The following is a 14,717-nucleotide window of genomic DNA, read 5'->3' as shown; positions in this document are numbered from 1 at the left end:
TAAGCTAAGTGTAACTCTCAGACTTTTAGACTACTACACTGATAGACACCTGACAATACAACCAAAGTTAATACGATTTTTTATGTATATAAGGAGACTGCGGCCCTGTCTTTAAGCGCGATTCAAGCTTTGAGAAGTCACGTGACCCTGTACATACAGTACATACAACCTTCTACGGACCCAGACCCACCTTTCCACCTCAACCTACTCGACACAAACATATCATGAGCGCCAAACGCTATGCCTTCCTCCCTATGGAGGATGAGGCGGAGTCATCGAAGGAGCCCTCGAAAAAGAGGAAGAAGACAGAAGATACTGCTGCACGGAATAAGGCGGCGCTACCTGATATTCGAGAGCGATCGCGACAAGAGTACCTCAAGAAACGAGAAGCCGAACGACTTGCTCTCTTGCGGAAGCAGGTTGCTGAGGAGACGGATGAGTTGAGGAGCGGCGTGCGACTTTCGGAGAAGGAGAAGGCTGAATTTGCCAAGAACAGAGAGATCCTGCGCCTGGCCGAAGAACGACTTAATATTGATGACCATCGAGATGGATACTACATGCCTGAGGACTACATCACCGAGAAGGGACGCCTCGATCGCAAGAAGAAGGAAGAGGTACTCTATAAGAAGCACATTGAAAGAGACCAATTCGGACGGGAGAAATTCGTTACTGAGCATGAAGAATGGGAACGGGAACAAACCACAAAGGTGAAAGCGCAAATCCAGCGCGCCGAAAGAGAGAACGATGATTACGACTTTCTTATGGATGAATCACAGTATATTCAGTGGAAATCGGATGCGAGAAAAACCGACGATGGTCGAACATTGACCAAAGAACAACAAGCCCTGAATGCGCGGATCGACGAAGCCGAGAAGAAGGCGCTGTCAATACAGGAGACGCGAAAGAGTTTGCCCATTTACCAATATCGAGACGAGTTCCTCGCTGCACTGGAGAAGTACCAAGTTCTTGTCATTGTCGGAGAGACTGGTAGTGGAAAGACGACTCAGCTACCACAATACCTCCACGAGGCGGGTTATACCAAGAACGGCATGAAAGTGGGATGTACACAACCTCGGCGAGTGGCCGCCATGAGTGTCGCAGCTCGTGTGGCCGATGAAGTAGGTGTCAAAATCGGTAGAGAGGTCGGATATACGATCCGATTCGAGGACTGCACCAGCGACAAGACCATCCTCAAGTATATGACTGATGGAATGTTATTACGAGAAATCATGACAGACCCAGAACTCTCGTCGTATTCAGCGCTGATGATAGACGAAGCTCACGAACGCACAGTACATACTGATATCCTCCTGGCGTTACTCAAGGATCTCTCGAGATCGCGACCTGATCTGAAGCTGCTGATTTCGTCAGCTACCATGAACGCCGAGAGGTTCGCACAGTATTTCGACGACGCCCCCATCTTCAATATTCCTGGTCGACGATATCCAGTCGATATTTACTATACACCCGCTCCCGAAGCGAATTATTTGACCGCGGCCATTGTAACAACATTCCAGATTCACACAACACAACCCAAGGGTGATATTCTAATCTTCTTGACCGGACAAGACGAGATCGAAGCCGCTGAGCTTGAACTTACCCAGACAGCAAAAAAACTTGGCAACCGCATCAAAGAACTCGTCATCTGCCCAATTTACGCAAACTTACCGTCCGACTTACAGGCAAAGATCTTCGAACCAACACCAGAAGGAGCTCGGAAGGTCGTATTGGCCACAAACATCGCCGAAACCAGTTTAACCATTGATGGAATTGTCTACGTTATTGATCCTGGTTTTGTCAAGGAAAACGTCTACAACCCCGCCACCCGTTCATCGAACTTAGTTGTTGTTCCTTGCTCAAGAGCATCTGCGAACCAGCGAAGTGGTCGAGCCGGTCGTGTTGGCCCAGGAAAGTGTTTCCGTCTATATACAAAATTCGCATACATGAACGAAATGGACGAATCAACTACACCAGAAATCCAGCGAACAAACCTGAACGGTGTTGTGCTTCAACTGAAGTCCCTGGGCATCAATGAACTGCTTGATTTCGATTTCATGGATCCTCCGTCTAAAGACTCTCTTATTGGCGCGCTGAATCAGTTATATGCTTTGCAAGCGTTGAATCGTCATGGGGCATTGACCAAAGTTGGCCGTCAAATGGCCGAATTCCCTACAGACCCTTTGCTAGCCAAGGCTGTGTTGGCTGCCGGCAAGGAAGGCTGCGTCGAAGAGGTTCTGTCCATTGTATCGATGCTTGGTGAAGCTTCCACGCTGTTCTTCCGACCCAAGGACAAGAAGATTGAAGCAGACAGCGCCCGAAACCGATTCACCATCAAGGATGGAGGTGACCACGTCACACTCCTCAACATCTGGACCCAATGGGTTGACAGCGGCTTCTCCCCCATCTGGGCGAAGGAGAACTTCCTTCAACAACGGACTCTCACAAGGGCACGTGACGTTCGTGACCAACTGGAAAAGCTATGCGAAAGGGTCGAAGTTGCGTTGTCTTCGTGTGGTGCCTCCAACCTCACCCCCATCAAGCGAGCCATCACATCGGGGTTCTTCGTCAACGCTGCACGGCTGCAGAAGAGCGGCGATGGTTACAGGATGGTCAAGACCAACACATCCATGTGGATACACCCAAGCAGTGTCATGATGTCCGTCGACCCCCCGCCGAAGATGGTCATTTATTTTGAGCTCGTGCAGACGACCAAGGATTATATGCGCAGCGTGATGCCTATCGAGCCTAAGTGGTTAGGGGAGTTAGCACCGCATTTTTATAAAAAGGATGATATGGAGGACTTAGTGGCCAAGATGCCGAAACAAAGGACATATAACTAATAGGCAGTATTGCAGCCATAACTTTGAGTAACTATGATAAGCTTAGGATTGCACACCCATAACTTTGAGTAACTATGATAAGCTTAGGATTATACATTCATAACTTTGAGTAACTATGATAAGCTTAGGATTGTATATCCATAACTTTAAGTAGTTATGACAAGCTTAGGATTGCACATCCAGAACTTTGAGTAGCTATGACAAGCTTAGGATTATACATTCATAACTTTGAGTAGCCTTATGACAAGCTTAGGATTGTTGCTCTGAGTAATAAACATAATTAGGCAAATCCTCACTAAAGAGAGCATCAAGGAGAAGGGCTACAGTAAGGAAATGCATAATAAGTGGACTGGGATTAATCAAGGTGGGAGCATTTGATGATAGCCTGTCAACATTAGAGTCTTGTTACCCATAACTTGTACTACTAAATTCACTAGATATGCCTTCGAATTTTTCATTCCTCAAGATCGAGGTCCCAAGTTTTCATGCCTCTCTTAGTTGGCCTCTTCCGTTTCCTTATCGGGAACCCACTCGTAGAGAATGTCTGTCCTCATGGTGTATTTGACCCCTTTGTGTACCGTTGCTCCTTCATGGAAAAGCCCTCTGTGTTGGAAAATGAGAACGCTTCCAGTTTTGGGGTTTACATCGACTCTCTTCTCTCCCTTTCTGTCGAGGAATGAAGTTGCGCCACCTTCAAGTTCCGAAGCTGGATCATTCTCAATAGAGTCATTGAGGTATAGGTGAACGGTGTAGAAAGTCTCAAACTCTTTGCCTGGGCCTTCGGTATAGTAGAAAGGGCCGTCGCAGTGGGCTGAGATATGTTAGCTGTGAGACACTGGAGACGGTTGGTTACACATACGCTTGAAGAACTGTCCCGGTGAATACTTCAAGAACCTCATCCTCTCGTTAAAGCGACTAAACACCCATTTCCCACCCTTCATATAAGGTTGCGGCGGCACCACAGCCAAAAGTTCCCGCAACCCCTCGGAGAGCATGCAGCGCTCCCATAGGCGATCAACAACTGTCTGCTGATTCCATATAATCCTATCACTCTCCCTGTACCCCGGCGCCGGGGCCTCCCATCCAGGACCGGCGCTTATCAAAGCAGGTCTCCAAGTCGGTGCACTTTCATCAGGTCTTGGGACGGACGCTTCTGCTAGAGAGAGAAGCTGTTTGCATTCTTCTGGTGAGAGGACGTTGTCTAGCACGATAGCGGTGTGGCCATCGTACTGGGGAAGAGGAGAGTTTGCAAAGTCGATGGGATGAGTCGTTATTGGTTTTTCAGGCGGAGAAGAGAGGAAAGTATCAGGGATGGGAATGTCGTTTGATGTGTAGTCCACTTTGGTGAGCATGTTCTTGGAAGGGTCGCGTGGTTTGAGGAAGGATTGGGATCCGGGTTTGGAGCTGAGGCCTAGTTTTGAGGCGAGGTTGGATAACATTTTATAAGCACTGTGACGGGGGTATCTTGAGAGGATGAGAAATGAAATAAAATTGATGCTACTCTGAGAAGAGAAACATAGATGCCTATTAAGTAGATTTTTCTAAAAAGGACAGTTTTATGACAAGATATTGGCGGTTTTATTGTTGGTGTTGCTGCCTATGAGCTGAGCTAGGATGGGAGGGAGTGGCTGTGGGGAGATGCAGCCACCACAAGTCCTACGCCAGTGACAGCTAGGCTTTCACCATAAATTAAGGCAGACTAACTCAAGTAAAAGACTGGCTAATACATGGTACCTTGATGTTTGTAGACCACTGAAATGAGGACAGATTGGTGATGGTGATGGTGATGCTTGGTTGGGCTATGGTTAATTTGGTAGCCTTGAAGGATCACAGCAGACTGGGTCCAGTGTAAGTTGGAAGCCTGTAGCCTGTGACAACCGACGAGATCAAGTCGAGTCCAGCCAAGGCCAAATGTTTGGTAGACACATTTAACGGATTGTTAGTTACAGCCAGGTCCGTTGAGATACGGCTATGTGACCATTGCTTGACTCTAGGGTCATATTAGGCATATTCTCGGAGTCATATGTGCTATGAACTGACTGTAAGAACACAGCACATCAAAAGACGCGCATTGACTGGACATGACAAACAATTATTGGCGCATTTCCCTGGAGAAGATGTCTCAGTCTAGCTTGAATCGCACGAGACATAAATTTATTTTTGTGTTATGTGCTAATCCTCTAGGACATTGAGGTGTCTGAGCCTAGGTTCGCATAAGTTGGCCAAACAAAGTCATGTAGAGTGGGCATAAGAGAAAGACCATAATAAATTCAATCTATGCAAGATCATGTTATGTGGAAATGAGATCCTTGCAAATAAACAGTCTGTAAAACTGTTGTTTATGCGAGCAATGAGTCTGTGAGTGAGCCCGTGAGACCGATTATGATAATCTATGAGGTGATAGACATCTTGAGTGTTGAGTACAGCAACAAAGACATCAATAAGTGAGAGGGTCACTAAGTGGCGATATAGGCAGAGCCATGGAGTGATAGAGAGGCAACCACACGGGAATAAATTTCATGATCTCGGAGCTGAACTGCACTGCTTTCTGCTTATTAACCCAAGCAAGCTTCTAGAAGAGGGCGAAAGCGAAAAAAAGAGATCTTGGCGATTCTTGGCTCAGATGTTAATTCCCGGCTTGGCCAGACTAGTCTATACTTGACCCATGCCGCCGAACATCATGAGAGCCGCACAATGTCTCGTGAGTGTCAGCAGCATTGGATAATTATGAGAAGAGGTAGACATGGGCAGTGTTGTCATTGAGGAAAGAATTGCGACATTGAAGTTTATATACAAGATGTCAGATGTAAGATGATGTTGGTTGCCTTTGAACATAACATGCCACCGAACCACGAGCTTGGAATCCTTCAGACTATACCTAAGCAGAGATTTTTCTGGAAAACTCGGCGACGTAACCCCAGCCGGCATGATGGGGCCGAGAGTGACCCTCCAGATCGCCGTAGTGACTCTGTAGTGGGCTACTTGTAATTTGATATCAATATTTCCGTCCAGCGATATCTCAGACATGAATGAGGTTGAGAATATGTAGAAATGCTGGAGGAAGAGCCGAGAATTCGAGAAACAGTAGATACAATCATATCTTATTGTTACCTACCGTCAACAGGCTGAATTCAGTTACAATGTGGGTTCATGCGACGTTACCACGGAACTTTAGTGCTTAGCCAGATCCAAACTTAGCGACCTTCCCTTAGCGGGTTCAAGTTTGTCACTCTGAAGATCCCATTGACATGGTTCAGCAAGGAAGGGATAGTAGTAGAATACCACCCAAATACACTTTGCTCGTACGTAACTGCAACTCTCTTGACATTGGAGAGTGGATTTGCCTCTGAGCACGCAATTCCTCGTGCCTCGTTTTTGCGGATCTCGAAGCCAAGTATATCATCTATCAAGAGATGAAACTTGTATCTCTATAGATTCCAACTTACATGTCTTACTTACTGTCGCAATTGTGATCAAGACAACAGTCACAATGGAGTTCCCACCGGAAAAAGAACATGGCAAATCTCCTGACGATGACGTCGAGAATCTACCGCACAGCGATGTCCCGCGACCCACGCAACAGGATCTGCTGCAGCGTTCGCTCTCAGCGCGCCAGGTGCAGATGATTGCTATTGGCGGCACCATCGGTACTGGCCTGTTTCTCGGTACTGGAAAGTCCCTTGCCACGGGTGGGCCAGCGTCGATATTGATCGCCTACGCCATCGTGGGTGCTATCGTGTTTACGACCATGTTGGCTCTGGGGGAGATGGCGGCGTTTATACCCGTTGCTGGAAGTTTTTGTACTTTTGCAGGGTGAGTTGTCTTAGTGAGACACTTGTAGGCGGGATTATTGCTAACGAGGCAGACGTTTTGTTGATGATGCGTTTGGCTTTGCTCTCACTTGGAATTACTGGTTCAACGACGCTGTGTCCACTGCCTCGGATCTCGTCGCCCTGCAGCTCGTTCTCCAATACTGGACCGACAACTTCCCCGGCTGGGCCCTCAGTCTCATTTTCTGGGTTGTGCTCATCGGCGTCAACATTATTTCCGTCAAAGCATATGGTGAACTCGAGTACTGGCTCAGTCTGCTAAAAGTCATCACCATTGTGGTTTTCATCGTCATGGGCATCGTTGTTAATTGCGGTGGAAATGAGACGGGAGAGTACATCGGCGGGAAATATTGGCATATCCCTGGTGCGCCTTTTGTTGGAGGTATTGGTGGCTTTGCCTCTGTTTTCGTCACGGCCTCTTTTGCTTGTAAGTTGAGATGTGAATCTCAGATGGTATGAGATGAAACTGACTGGCGTAGATGGAGGAACTGAGAGTATTGCCATCACGGCTGGTGAGACCAAGGATCCCACACGAAACCTCCCCAAGGTCGTCAAGAATGTCTTTTGGCGGATTATCCTCTTCTAGTACGTCTCATTCACCCGCACTCACTTACTCATCTCACTAACAGAACCAGTCTCCTTTCCATTCTTCTCATCGGTCTCAACGTCCCTTACAACTATCCCGATCTCAACTCCAAGGAGACCCGCACTTCTCCTTTCACCATTGTTTTTGAAATGACGGGCGCCAAAGCTGCTGGAAGTGTCATCAACGCCGTTATTCTCACTAGTGTCCTGTCTGCTGGAAACCACGCTCTCTTTGCTGGAGTGAGATTGATGTACACTCTTGCTATCGAGGGTCATGCCCCCAAGGTCCTTGGGAAGCTCAACAGGAACAGAGTACCTTGGGTTGCTGTCCTTGTGACAGGGTTCGTGGCTGGTCTCTGCTTTGGCTCGAGTTTCATCGGAGCGGGCGATTTGTGGAATTGGCTCCAGAAGTAAGTCAAGCATCGATCGGCATCTACATCTTGGGCATAGCTAACATTCACAGTATCGTCGGTGTGTCCAACCAACTCAGCTGGATCTCCATCGGCATCACGTCAATCCGCTTCCGCCAAGCCCTCGCACTACAAGGCAAGACTCATCTTCTCCCCTTCAAGAACTGGACGTATCCCTACGGACCCTGGATCTGCGTCATTCTCAACAGTTTCCTCGTTCTCGTCCAGGGCTGGAGCTGTTTCAGTCCCAAGTTCGACGGTGTTAGCTTTGTCAGCTTTTACATCGAGCTACCGGTCATGCTGCTCATGTTTGTGGTGTGGAAGCTTGTCAAGAAGACAAAGTTCGTGGGGCTGAGCGAGATGGACCTTGAGACGGATGTTTATACGATTGAGGAGAAGGTCACAGAGGAGACGGGGTGGAAGGCCAAGGTGAAGAATGTGGTTACTTGGCTGTTTTAATGTAGCGGGATATGATTTGCATTTTTGTTAGGATACCATGATGCATTGCAATTTGATGAATTTCTTGATCCCTTTTTAGTCTTGGAATTTAAGAACCTGTATCAGTGGATGAGCAGGATCATCGCGATTCAAGTTCCAATTGATTATATGCGAAAAGGGTTTATTAACAAACAATAGTTGAATGGTGAGACCTAGTCTCGATGAGAAGTCAAAAGATCGCTCGCTCCATAAGCGCCTTCACCAACACTTCACTCTCCATCGCCACCCTCAGCATACTCCTCAGGAACCTCTGGCCACGCATCAACACCATCCTGAATAACCATCATCATGCCACCAACCATGTGATTATTGATATGGCAATGGAGAAGCCAAGGACCAGGATCGGCGGCGTGATATCGAACTACAACCCAACTCGGCTCCTTATCCGCCGGCGCCGAAAGAAAGGCATCTCTTCGAGGCGGATTGACAAGATTGAACTGATCGGGAATTTCTTTGGCAGCTTCTTCAACAGAACTCCACCTGAAAGGGCCAGTTCCCGTGCCTAGCATGTACATCTTTGAACCGTGCTTGTGAATCGGATGTGGAGGTTGGGGAAACATGGCTGCCACAAAGACGAGATCTACCCATTGTCCCAGTTTTGTAGAGATTGTAACGTTGTTGTGGACGTAAGGCTGGGGGTTGAAGAGTGTAGGTCTTTGCTCGTCGAGATCCTTTGACATAAGACCTGTGCTGTTCAAAGCCCAGAGATACGAAGCGCCTTTGATCTCCATGCTTAGATTAAAGGTGACATCAGCAGTTGGCGAAATCGAAACTGGGGGGTAAGGAAACGCCACCATCTGGTTAAACACCACGACGTTCTTTGACACAGGAATGCCCACGAGGTTGATCCACGGTTCAGCCTCTTGTGTGTAACCGAAGCCGTCAACTGAGAGAATAGCATGGCCGGTGATGATCTGCGGCGCACTGTTCGAATTGAATCTCATTTTGAAGTCCCCGGACTTTTCAACCTTGACAAGAACGGAATATCGGTCTCCGTTTGTGGCGGCAATGGCTTGGACTTTCTGAGGTTGGATGTAGGAGCCGTCCATGGCGTATACCCACATATCGTGGCCATCTATGGAGAAGACGCCGTTGACAAAGTTGACTGCAGCAACAATGTCAAAAGCAACCCATTTTGAGGAAGCGTGGTATTTGTTGGAGACTCTGATGACTTCGATTTGGCCCTCTGTTTCTTTGCATCCGGAGAATGTTCCAGGGAGGAGGGCCTCTTCGTTGCCTAGACCACCGGCGAGGGCATTTAGAGCAGACGCAGGAAGGCAGCTGTAAGTGTCAGCAATTGACAGTAGAGTTTGCCCTGGAGACTCACGACTTGTCAGTAAACTCAGCACCGCCTGGTATCAACTCAAGGTAGCTCTTCTGAATCTCGTTGAGATTGGCTGCCACGAGATCCTTAGGTAGACACTCGACTCTTCCCTTGCCATTAAAGAGGATCGAATCATAGCACGAGTCCTCGATCCCAGCTGCCACTGTCATATCCCACTTCTCAGTAGAAGTAAGGTGCACAAAGTCAGAAATAACGACTGGCTTAACATTCCTCGTTGCCTTTTGGATCTCATACAAAGTCTCCTTATCATCGGAGATCAAGTGAAACGGGTTCGGTTCGTGGGGTCGTGGATGAATAATGATAGCTCCGTAGAGACCATCTTCGATCTGGCCCCGGTGATGAGAGTGATACCAGAAACTTCCGTATTGTGTGGCGTGAAACTTGTAAGTGAAGCTGCATCCTGGCTTGATGGGATGTTGTGTAACGCCGGGAACGCCGTCGGTCCATGGTGTGCCTTTCATTTCCAGTCCTAGCTTATCAGTACCTCCGAGCTTATTCTACACTAGAGACATACCATGGTAGTGAATAGTGAGTTCTTCTGGAGACTGATTGTGGACTTTTACCACCACCAAGTCATCCTGGTTGATCTCAAGCACAGGTCCAGGGGACTGCCCATTTACGAGCAGCATCTTTCGTGTGAAGCCATCTGGGGCGTAGTTCTCCCATGTTATGGTAAGGTCAAACTTCTTGGTGTTGTTCCAGTATGTGGCGGATACTGATGTGATGAACGATTGGAGAACTAAGGGGAGAAATATGAGAGAAGAGAGTGAGAAGTACATATTGCAAGTGCCGAGTTAGGACCTGCGCCCAATTGAGGAACGAAAGGATAAATATCAATTATCTGTCTTCATATTGACCAAGGTACTCGGGTTCCGGCGCTGTAATATACTGAATTCGGAGACTTCCTTTTCTCACAATATCCATCCGACGGTGAATGCACACAACAACAACATCATCTTACATGACAAGACCCTCTGCGCCACGAAGTCACATTTTGGCTCCCCTAATATCACGACTCAACCCAATCAGCAGAGTCAATTGTTGACTTTACCTGGAATTGAACAGGATTGGGGGCCATACCAAGACGGACGCTCTCAGCTCAGTGGCATACCACGGAGTTGGCACCGGAATAAGCATATTTTCGCAAATTCTGTCAGCGCTAGGTCCATCACTTGGGACGAGTCTAGAAAATCTGTCAAGATATGGTTGGATAGCATGCGATGTACGTTGTCTGAGATAAGCGGGTGTGGTTGCCGTCAAGTTCTCGATGTTGGTCAATATGATGCTGTATAAGAGGGCATACTACCAGTTTAATAAGACTTACCAAGTGTTGTTTTACTCAAAATAATTGCATAGAAAACTTATGGAAACTCAACTGAAATGGTGATTGAGTGTACGGTTGTTCGTTGAGCTTGAAATAGTTCACCGATACTTTGGTAGGGCTGACATGTTTTGAGGCCTTGATTTAGCTACCAACTAGCAAGCTTGGCTGTCAGCATTTACAAATGACTTGGTCTTGACCAACAGCCAATGCCTAGTGTTCTCTTGAGGTGTTAGCTACTGGGTCATTGACTGATTGGCCAAATGCTTGAAGGACCAGGGTAAATTGATGAAAGTTGATATAGCCCCCAATTATGAAATTTCGATAACTTGTTTTGAGCCCGAAATGAAGTAGAATGGTAACACAAGTAATCTAGCTTTTGTCTCAGATAAATTCGAGCCATTATTCCCTTCAATTTAGGTGAGAGTCCATTGCGAACTCACTTAGCGGTGGTACCAGCTCAGACTAATCATACATGCATGTCATAGTATAGTAGACCTCTAGATATACCAGAATGGCTTTAGAGCTGACCCTCCTGTCCTTCTCAGTCTCCCATTGGCACGCGTGCCAGCCTTATATGCACATCTTACCACTGTTCATCAATGCCTAACAGATTCTTTATCGCATCCCGTGATTATACAGTCATCCTTTGTCAAGGTTAGACTACCTTATCCATCCGAACCACAAGCACAGATCTAATCTTCCATGTGTTACCGCACAAAACCGACTGAGTCAGACGTCAACTGCGATATTGACAACAGTCTTGGTCAGCACATCTTAGCAATTTGCAAAAGTTCCTGACATGTGCATGCTTCGGTTACCTGAGGGTCACTTTGCTCTACGCCTGTAGCATTTGGAGACTCCCACTAAGCATTCAAAACCTGAATGAAAGGTCACGAGTAGTCGGAGAGGAAAATATGGTGGCTGGTGGGTTCTCGAAATCTTCTCATGAGGCCAACTCATAAGAAGAGGCGGATGAGACGGAATGATATATATGTGTACAGTATCGAGTTCAGGACAGATCCAGTTGCTGTGGTGCACTTGAAACTTGTTTCTTGACATACTCAGGCATTAGCGATCCGGTCATTCTACTTTTTGAAGTACTAAAAAAAGAGTTTTAAAATCTTGGGTCAGATATTGAAGTCTGACAGATGTAAACTCGCGCTCTAAGCGCAGGCGTGGTTTCTCGTGAGGTATTCTATGCCATGGACAAATGTTGTTCCACAAAGGATTCAAGAATTCCTCCACGCTCTGATCACCTCGATTCTACTGTATACCTTTCTTCGATTTGTGACACAGCAGGCACGGGCACGTTCTTCACGTCCCTGGTGGCCCCTCTGGTGTCTCGTTGCTGATGTTTGATGCCTCGGCGACCTGCGATGAGTGGGATTCTCGTCGGTCTAGCATCGATAATTATAAAAGTGGCGGATCTTCATCACTTCCTGTTTGCTCTAGTGAATTTGTGCCATACTGGTGGAGCGATGATCTCACTATATCGTGACAGTGTAATTGTAGAAGGTGCGCTTCTTCGAGGTGACCCTAAGGTTAAGAAAAAGGCTTCAGGTTTCTGGGGAACTATACCCTTCGATCTCCATTGTCTGTGCTGTTGATTGCTATGCCTCATGATGATTAAAGCTTAGACAATGCTTGTGGTCTTGATTGAATAGTGAGCCAGTTGGTTCCTTTGTAGTCTCACATGTATGAGTCTGCGGACAAGTCCATGCTTTGAGGGACGACAAGAATTTTCGGGTTCACAGCATGACCTCTTCCACGGAATCCGATCAAATTCCGCCATCGACCGATTCCCATTTCCGTATAACTGATACAGTCCCTGACCGTGAACTTCTCATTTTCCCAAATAGGAAAATAAGCAACCAAGCTAAATGTGGATCATTGCAACCTTAATATGAACCTCAAGACACGTCCATTCGTTCAGACATTCAGAAAACAATACCAAAACCCCATCAGCCCATACAAAATCTTTAATCTTTCATTACCGTGTGAGTCACGGTGCAACGATCCGTGCATTTCATGAAACACTTGTACGTTGGCATTCGGATAGATCGCGGACTTTATCTCAAGTCCGGGTCGGATCATCGCTGGGAAACGCCACGGACGTGAGGGGGGTTCACGCTGAGGAGGGGAAATGTGTAGTTGGACCGTGAACTAGGGACATGTAAGAAATAAGTATATAAGAGCTGAAAACTCCTCTTATCATTCGATCTATTCATCAGCTCATGCCATCAAAAACAACAGCCACTTCCAAAGAATAGTCAATCACTTCATCATGCCTTTCAGTCACGTTGCCCTCGCCGTCGGCGAACACTACGTCGAGATGCGCGACTTCTACAAAGCTGTTCTTGCTCCTCTTGGCTATGAACTCAAGTTTGAAGGCACAGGTGCCAAGGGAGCTCAGTACTGCAGCTTCGGCGTCAAGAATGGCGCTCCAGACTTTTGGCTTGGCGGCGGTGGCCCTGCGTTGAAGAAATATGATGGCAATCTTGAGAACAGAACTGCACCTGTTCATGTCGCTTTCGATGGTGAGAATCAGAAGCATGTTGATGAGTGGTATGATGTGGCCATGTAAGTCAATTGTCAATCTGAATATGTGATGAAGATGCTGATTAGGTTGGTGTAGTAAAGCTGGAGCGGTGGATAATGGAAAGCCTGGGCTGAGGGCGTATAGAGATGGATACTATGCGGCGTTTGTTCTGGATCCTGTTGGGAACAACATTGAGGTACTTCACATGTCTTAAAGCGGTGTGTTAGGTATGAATGAACTGGCGTTGGTGTGTGGGATGAAGAATTGAATGAAGCGAAGTCATTTGATGAGCCGATAGTGTAGTTACAAAAGTGTTGTCCGCCTCAATTTCCCTCTCCGAGTGCTTCCTTGGTTACAGTGCCTAAGATTGAAATCGTTGAACCTGTGGGTTCTCCTGTGTCTCAGGAATACCATCCCTTATCAACCACCAACCGATCACTTCGAGCGGATAATGTCCTGCACTTTCTCGCTCAGGATCCTCTTCAAGACCATTTTCAATATCCTTCTTAACCTCTCCCCAAGTCACCATGAGCGGTGTAGTATCTCTGTTACCGTGTGACGCATTGAACAGAAACTCACTCAGCATCGCTGCCCGATCATTTCCCCGATTCCGCGTCGTCTCCCACGGGATCTTGACCCTCTCCGGTAGCGGTAGAAGCACAGCCTTGTAGCTCTGCGCCTGATACGGTTCACGTCCCCAGACCATACCGCCCTTGTGTCGCAGCTCAGGGAGAATGTAGTTCAGAGTGCGCATGCCCGGCATGAAATCGTACAGCGACTCTATAGAAGATCTCCAGTATTCCGCCATTGTCTCACCGGCAGCTGGGCGGGGAACATCTCGAAAGAAAGCGCGCCATTCAATGCCGACGTTGAGGACTTTGTCATAGCCATGAATTGTAACTATTGAATTATGCGGTTTGGCCTTGAGAGTGACACGTTGGTTCCGGTCAAAGTAGAGGATGTCTGTTTCTGGCCTGAACCACACGCCTGGGTTGTCTCCGTGAGGTGAGAGGAAGAAACCTTCGCGCTGTGCAACAGCACGAGATTCCCGACATATTCGAAGAGCTATCGGAGGCGCATAATGGATGTGGAAGCGGAAGAACAGTTGGTCGACTGTAGGATTGGTAGATGGCTCTTGAGTTGACGTCTTCTTTACATGGAATAGACGACAGTCAGGGAGGGAGAACTTCCAGATGAGATCTCTCAGCTCAGGCGGGAGACCTTCCATTCGGAAGTGTCTTGAGCTCGAATCCTCAGTAAAGGTCATGTTGATTTTTCGGATTGTAAACGAAACACGAAATACTCATGTCTCGGGATGGGTTTCGATGAAAGAAGCACGTTTTATA

The 14,717-nt window shown here is 47.3% G+C and overlaps 6 protein-coding genes across 6 annotated transcripts; 3 read left to right on the top strand and 3 right to left on the bottom strand.

Annotated features, from left to right (window-relative positions):
* Positions 1-224: 224 nt before the first annotated feature.
* Positions 225-2,840, top strand: FMAN_07192 (putative pre-mRNA splicing protein PRP2; the record flags this gene model as incomplete). Its single annotated transcript, XM_041830785.1, has 1 exon — positions 225-2,840. One exon carries the CDS (start codon positions 225-227, stop codon positions 2,838-2,840), a length of 2,616 nt encoding a protein of 871 aa, XP_041681414.1.
* A 494-nt stretch (positions 2,841-3,334) lies between these two features.
* FMAN_07191 (uncharacterized protein) lies at positions 3,335-4,279 on the bottom strand (the record flags this gene model as incomplete). Its single annotated transcript, XM_041830784.1, has 2 exons — positions 3,335-3,651; positions 3,700-4,279. The coding sequence occupies 2 exons, from the start codon at positions 4,277-4,279 to the stop codon at positions 3,335-3,337; spliced, it is 897 nt and encodes a 298-aa protein (XP_041681413.1).
* A 2,051-nt stretch (positions 4,280-6,330) lies between these two features.
* Positions 6,331-8,124, top strand: FMAN_07190 (uncharacterized protein; the record flags this gene model as incomplete). The annotated part of the gene is made up of 5 exons (XM_041830783.1): positions 6,331-6,653; positions 6,706-7,097; positions 7,150-7,255; positions 7,306-7,665; positions 7,719-8,124. The coding sequence occupies 5 exons, from the start codon at positions 6,331-6,333 to the stop codon at positions 8,122-8,124; spliced, it is 1,587 nt and encodes a 528-aa protein (XP_041681412.1).
* A 248-nt stretch (positions 8,125-8,372) lies between these two features.
* FMAN_07189 (uncharacterized protein) lies at positions 8,373-10,287 on the bottom strand (the record flags this gene model as incomplete). The annotated part of the gene is made up of 3 exons (XM_041830782.1): positions 8,373-9,444; positions 9,491-9,977; positions 10,023-10,287. 3 exons carry the CDS (start codon positions 10,285-10,287, stop codon positions 8,373-8,375), a joined length of 1,824 nt encoding a protein of 607 aa, XP_041681411.1.
* A 2,829-nt stretch (positions 10,288-13,116) lies between these two features.
* On the top strand, positions 13,117-13,585 carry FMAN_07188 (uncharacterized protein; the record flags this gene model as incomplete). Its single annotated transcript, XM_041830781.1, has 2 exons — positions 13,117-13,412; positions 13,468-13,585. The coding sequence occupies 2 exons, from the start codon at positions 13,117-13,119 to the stop codon at positions 13,583-13,585; spliced, it is 414 nt and encodes a 137-aa protein (XP_041681410.1).
* A 147-nt stretch (positions 13,586-13,732) lies between these two features.
* Positions 13,733-14,638, bottom strand: FMAN_07187 (uncharacterized protein; the record flags this gene model as incomplete). Its single annotated transcript, XM_041830780.1, has 1 exon — positions 13,733-14,638. The coding sequence occupies one exon, from the start codon at positions 14,636-14,638 to the stop codon at positions 13,733-13,735; it is 906 nt and encodes a 301-aa protein (XP_041681409.1).
* Between the last annotated feature and the right edge of the window lie 79 nt (positions 14,639-14,717).

This window comes from Fusarium mangiferae (assembly GCF_900044065.1).
Source record: "Fusarium mangiferae strain MRC7560 genome assembly, contig: FMAN_scaffold005, whole genome shotgun sequence".
Lineage (NCBI taxonomy): Eukaryota > Fungi > Ascomycota > Sordariomycetes > Hypocreales > Nectriaceae > Fusarium > Fusarium mangiferae.
Note: the sequence above shows the minus strand (reverse complement) of the source record. Positions and strands in the feature narration are given on the sequence as shown.